Source organism: Monodelphis domestica, chromosome 4, assembly GCF_027887165.1.
Source record: "Monodelphis domestica isolate mMonDom1 chromosome 4, mMonDom1.pri, whole genome shotgun sequence".
NCBI classification, from domain to species: domain Eukaryota; kingdom Metazoa; phylum Chordata; class Mammalia; order Didelphimorphia; family Didelphidae; genus Monodelphis; species Monodelphis domestica.
Window position 1 is genome coordinate 339,436,168 of NC_077230.1, and position 6,107 is coordinate 339,442,274.

At 45.1% G+C, this 6,107-nt stretch overlaps 1 protein-coding gene across 1 annotated transcript; it reads right to left on the reverse strand.

The window, feature by feature from the left end:
* Positions 1 to 696: 696 nt before the first annotated feature.
* On the reverse strand, positions 697 to 5,852 carry THRSP (thyroid hormone responsive). The gene is made up of 2 exons (XM_056794928.1): positions 5,145 to 5,852; positions 697 to 1,527 (listed from the first exon to the last, which is right to left on the reverse strand). The coding sequence occupies exon 1, from the start codon at positions 5,608 to 5,610 to the stop codon at positions 5,170 to 5,172; it is 441 nt and encodes a 146-aa protein (XP_056650906.1). The 5' UTR covers positions 5,611 to 5,852; the 3' UTR covers positions 697 to 1,527; positions 5,145 to 5,169.
* Positions 5,853 to 6,107: the final 255 nt, after the last annotated feature.

Consider the following 6,107-nt stretch of genomic DNA (forward strand, 5'->3'; position numbering starts at 1 on the left):
CCCTCCCTCCCTCCCTCCCTTCCTTCCTTCCTTCCTTCCTTCCTTCCTTCCTTCCTTCCTTCCTTCCTTCCTTCCTTCCTCCCTCCCTCCCTCCCTCCCTCCCTCCCTTCCTTCCTTCCTTCCTTTCTTCCTTCCTTCCTCCCTTCCTCCCTTCCTTCCTCCCTCCCTCCCTCCCTCCCTCCCTCCCTCCATTCCTCCTTCCCTCCCTCCCTTCCTTCCTTCCTTCCTTCCTTCCTTCCTTCCTTCCTTCCTTCCTTCCTTCCTTCCTTCCTTCCTTCCTCCCTCCCTCCCTTCCTCCCTCCCTCCCTTCATCCCTCCCTCCCTCCCTCCCTCCATTCCTCCTTCCCTCCCTTCCTTCCTTCCTTCCTTCCTTCCTTCCTTCCTTCCTTCCTTCCTTCCTTCCTTCCTTCCTTCCTTCCTTTTCCTTCCTTCCTTCCTTCTTCCTTCTTCCTTCTTCCTTCCCTCCTTCCCTCCTTCCCTCCTTCCTTCCTTCCTTCCTTCCTTCCTTCCTTCCTTCCTTCCTTCCTTCCTTCCTTCCTTCCTTGCCGAATGCAGGAGTTTGTTTTGTCTGACTACACATATTTGTAGTGGATTTTGTTTTTCTTACCTTCTCCATGGGTAGGAAATGAAAAAGGTAAAGGGGGAGAATTTGAGACTGAAAACAAAAAGGAATTTCTAAAGAATAGGCCACATCTCTTTTTGCTTTCAAAAAAAAAGTTTTATTTTTTAAACTTATTTTTTAACATTGTCATCACTTTCTAGCAAATGCACCTAACAGAATTCTGGCTTGTAACATTTCCTGCTGCTCCTGGCCCTTCCAAAAAACCGCTAAGCAAAACAAACCTACGTATCAACCATGGCTCAATATATACAGCATTCTTTATCTGTTGTCCACTTCCTCTCTATTAAGAGAAGGAAAGTTTGTTTTGTCTAGCAGATTGAGTATCCACAAAGTTTCTGATTGGGTATTCAAGCCAAAAGTATATCATTCCCCAAAAGAACCCAGGCATATTGCACTGCTGGAGGTCTCAGACACACAGGTAAGAAGGTGTGGCTCAAAGCCTCTTTAATATGGAAGACTGGTGACTCTGGTTGTGGGTCCTAACAGGCACTTCTGACTCTTGAGGAACTTTTAACCTCCAAGTAGCCTTCATCAGGAAGTAGATGAGAGGCTGAAGCTGGAGAAGATAAATAGGATGGGAGAAAAAGCAGCCTCAGACAAAATAAAGATAAGGTGGTCTCTTCCTATCCCTTGAAAACCACCCACCATCCTATGATAACCATAATCTGAGTGGGGTTGGGGAGGCCTAGAGTTGGTTTTCAAAGATGTTGGCAAGGATCTTCTGGCTTCTTGCAGGTAAGTCAATGGGGAATGTCCCAGATGGGTAGCCAGGGAGATTGCACACTTGACCAAGTTGTCTTCTCTCCCATCTGTAGCTCCCAGCAAATGTCCTGACATAGTGCCCATGAGCCTTCATTGTTCCTTCCCAGAGCTGCTGCCTTCAGCCATGTAAGTTGTGGAGCATTCTATAGGATCCAATGAAAAAGAAAACATTGATCAGTCTCATCCTTCATGTGATGAGATCAGACACAAGTGAATGCCCAATTCAGCTCATACACATGCCTTATTGCCTAGAGGCTGGCTTGATCTAATTCAGGCAGAAGCAATTTCTCCAGTTGAGACATGATGAAATAGATAGAGGGCTGGCCAAAGAGTCAGAAAGTCTGAGGTCAAGTTCTGGCTTTGCCATTTATTAGAGGAATGATTCTGGCCAGGTTGCCTCCCCTCTCTCAGTTTCAGTGCCTCCATCTATAAGCATGGTACTAATAATGCTTCTACCATCCGCCCCCTTGTTAGGAAAATACATTCCACCAAAAGGTGGCATATACAAAGACAGTTATTAGGAGGGCTATTTATGGAACAAATAGGAAGTATTTGAAGCCATATTTTAACCTAGGATCTCCCATCTCTAGGCCTGACTCTCCATCCACTGAGCCATCCAGCTGCCTCCTGGAGGATCACTTTTGAGGATTATCAAAAGGATTCTTGCTCAGATACAAATTAAATTGAAAGACCTAACAATAAAAGACAGTGGTTTTTAAAAATCATCTCTTTGGGAACATAAGAATAGTGTTTAAAAAGAACCTTGGAAAATTAAAAAAAAAACAAAACAAAACAAAACAGGGGAAGCTAGATAGTTCAGCTGAGTGTCAGGCCTGAGTTTGGAGGACCTGGATTCAAATCTGATCTCAGATACTTCCTAGCTGTGTGACTCTGGGCAAGTCATTTAACCCCAATTGCCTCGCCCTTACCACTTTTATATCTGAGAATTAATACTTAGCTAAATGGTAAAGGTTTAAAAAAATAAAAATAAAAACAATCAAGTCATGAATCCTTCCATCCTCTCACAAGACATTCTGTCTCCCACCTCTTACCCTACCTAGCCTGGTACAACCTTCTTGGCCCAACACCACAGTCTTGCTGCTACCCAGGAGTCAGGAAAGAGAAGTGGGAACTATATTTCAAGACATGAGTTCCAGTTACCGATGTCCTTTATTAGTTGTGTACCTGAACAAGTCACTGAACAAGACTTCAAATAGCAATCTCCTCACCAGGAAAATGGAGATAGTAATATATCAACAGACGCTTATTGTAAGGTTCAAAATCAATAATTATTTACACTTTTGTGGTGCTTTACGTTTTAGGGAATGTTTTCCTGGCAGGCAGCATAAATGTTATGACCTTCATTTTACAGAAAATGAGCTTCAAGGAATTGAAGTGACATACCTAACATCAGTGGCATTGGCCTCCTGGCTGTTCCACTAATAAGACTCTCCATCTCGGAGCTCTGGGAATTTCCACCAGCTGTTCCCCCCCCCCCCATGCCTGGAAGGCTCTCCCTCCTCCTCTCAACCCACCCTGGTGTCCCTGGCTTCCTTTGAGTTCCTGCTTAAATAATCAGACCTTCTATAGGAAGTCTTCCCAATCCCTCTTTATCCCTGGGTCTTCCCTCTGTTGGTCATTTCCAATTTATTTTGTATATAACTTGCTTTGTAGATACTTGTTTGCTTTTCATCTTCCCCGTTAGGTTGTGAGATCCTTGAGAGCAGGGACTGTCTTTTGTCTCTTTTTGTATCCCTAGTACCTGGCACACAGTAGGCACTTAATAAATGTTTATTGACTGACTGAATGGAGCTAAGACTTAAACCTAGGTCCCTGTTCTCTGGTGTTTTCCCAAAATACAACTTGGCTGAACTAATAAATCTAAGGCACTTTGTAAGCTGTAAAATATCATAAATATCAGCTATCGTGTTATTTCTGTTGTAACTCCATACAAGAAACCTAGCTGTTCAGACCCCAAGACTATACATATGAACTCTTTTGTGCCTTGTTGCTATTGTTCAGTCATTTTAGTCCTGGTGAATTGCCAATTCTGGTCTCTTGCTTTTCAGTCATGTCTGACTCTTTCTGACTCTTCCTGACTCCCTTTGGGTTTTTCTCAGCAAAGATGCTGGACTGGTTTGTCATTTCCTTCTCCTACTTATTTGACAGATGAGGAAACTGAGGCAAATAGGACTAAGATGTCTAACACAACAAATTCCTGTTGTGTATTGGTTTTCAGTGCTTATCTTTGTACCTCTGATATTGCCTCCTTTGTACTTTACCCAAAGTTTTGATATCTGAAGATATAAATCCAATTGAATAAATCCAACACCAATCATCCCATTTGGTTCTAATCATTGGTGTTTTCCAGGTGGGAATGGGGGCACTATCTGATAGATGAGTTTAGCCTTTGAACTGTAGCTCACCTAAGGGTCAGGGTCAGGTTTTTTTTAACCTTTACTTTCTGTTAGAATTGATTGGTTCTAAGGCAGAAGAGAGAAAAGGGCTAGGCAATCAGAGGTTAAGTGATTTGTCACACAACTAGGAAGTGTCTGAGGAGGGATTGGAACCTAGTTCCCCTTGCCTCCAGACCTGGTGCTCTATCCACTGTGCTACCTAGATGCCCCAGGGTTAGGGCCAGTCTTTTTTTTTTTTTAAACCTTACCTTCCGACTTAGAATCAATACTGTGTATTGGTTCTAAGGCAGAAGAGTGGTAAGGGCTAGGCAATGGAGATCAAGTGACTTGCCCAGGGTCACCCAACTAGGAAGTGTCTGAGGTCAGATTTAAACCTCCCATCTCTGGGCCTGGCTCTCAATCCACTGAGCTACCCAGCTGCCCCCAGGGCCAGTCTTAAGGAGCAATCAGGAGGCTACTAGAGGACCCTAGCTCACTGAGCAAATAGCAAAAAGGGTCAATGGAGATAATCTGGGGAGAAACAAAGAGGCCTGAAGATCCTGGGGCTGTGGCAGAGAGATGAGGGGGAGGGAAGGAACTAGAGAGGTAGCTGACAGCAAGTCTCCTTAAGTGAGGCCTGGGGAGTCTGTCGCTCAGCCCATCTCTAGGAGTGCTAGTCATCAATCTAAGCAAAGACACCTTTGGAACTGCCAGGAAAAGCCAGAGTGAAACATAACGTCTTAGATGAGTCAGGGCTGCCTTGAAAAATAAAATCATTAGTCGTATCAACGGTACATAAAATGCTGAGGCCCAGATACTCTAAAATTGTATGACAGTGAAAGAATTATGGAAATTCTTTCTTTTGTGAAAAATTATGAAAAAACTGCCTGTTACAGGCAGTGAAACAGACTTGGGAAAAGAGGCACCCAGGAAGACAGGCAGAGAGACAGAAAGGGGAGAAGAGGGCCTAGAGAATGTAGGGACTGCAGAGGCCAGCTCAAAAGCCCAACCTGTCTTGATGAGGAAACTGAGACCTGAAGGTGGTTAATGATCCGCCTAAGGTCACAGGATTCTTAGAGCCAGGATCTGAACCTACATGTCCTGATTCCAAGTCCAGGGTTCTTTCTACAACATTGCTTTCATAACATTGGGCAAACTATCTGAGGTTTGTTTCCTTTTCTATTACATGAATGTTCTGTTTGCACTACCTTCCTCAAAAAGGACTTATAGAAGCCATCAAGCACTAAATACTGGGTCGCCATCATCATTATTTTGTTATCCGCACTCTACTCCTACAGCTTCTCCTTCTCCCTAGACAAGAGTCTCCATCCAGACTCCCCCTTAGGTTGGGCTCAGTGACTCACCTAACAGAGAACAGGCCACTGGGGTCTACATCGTCAGCCCAGTTAATTCTTGGTATCTCTTTGTCACTTCATTGGCCTTCAGGGTCAAATGGGTGAGAATGTGATGGAGACTGGAGAAATGAAGATGAAACTGAGTTTCAAGGTCTGGCTCTTCCCCGCTCTTCTCTTCTTCTTCTTCCTCCTCATCCTCCTCATCTGAGTTGGTCATCTTGGCCTTCCACTTGTCCTTGGGCAGCAGGCCATTGTCCACATCCACCCGGATAGATTTAAGCATGGTATAGTAGCTGTAGAGGTCGTGGGCGCCCGCCTCATCTGCTGGGGCTTGGCAGCTGTGGTCCTCCAGGGCCACATCCCTCAGGAGGCTGGGGATCATGACCACCTGCTCCATGTTCCTCACGGTGGCTGAATACCTGTCCATAACAGTGAGCAGGCAGTTTTTGGGGTAGGGTTTGTTCAGGACCTGCATCACTGGTTCTTCCCGTGTGACTGCTCACAGAGATGCCTTTGGATTTGCAAATCTCCCGGTTATTTATAGACTGGCTGATCCCTAAGGTTCAGGGTGATCTGGGGGGCAGGAGGGAAGAGGCAGACGGAGGGCACTGGAGAGGGGAATGGGCTGCCGCTCAGCCAGTGGATAAACACATCGCTATCTCCAGCCAATCTCAAGAACCCCAGAGCCGAGTCAGGTGACTGAACCGTTCTGGTCTGGCTATTCCTTTCCTGGCAACCTTCTGCCTGTAAACAGAAGGCCAGGGCTTCAGGCCAGCATGGCCTTCTTCTGAGCCCATGATGTAATACAGGGAGGACAGAAGATTCAGTTTCACAATAAATACAATAGCCTGGCCTGGCTGGGGTCAGGAAACCTTTCCTGGTCAATAACACTTTTCTCCACTCTGTTTCTGTGTCTTTGGGCAAATCATCTCTCTTTAGTATTTATATCTGTAAAATTCAGAGTGAATGAAT

What these genes read in the sequence shown, in the direction of transcription:
- THRSP (XM_056794928.1), bottom strand. Translation starts at nt 5,610, where the DNA reads ATGCAGGTCCTGAACAAACCCTACCCCAAAAACTGCCTGCTCACTGTT.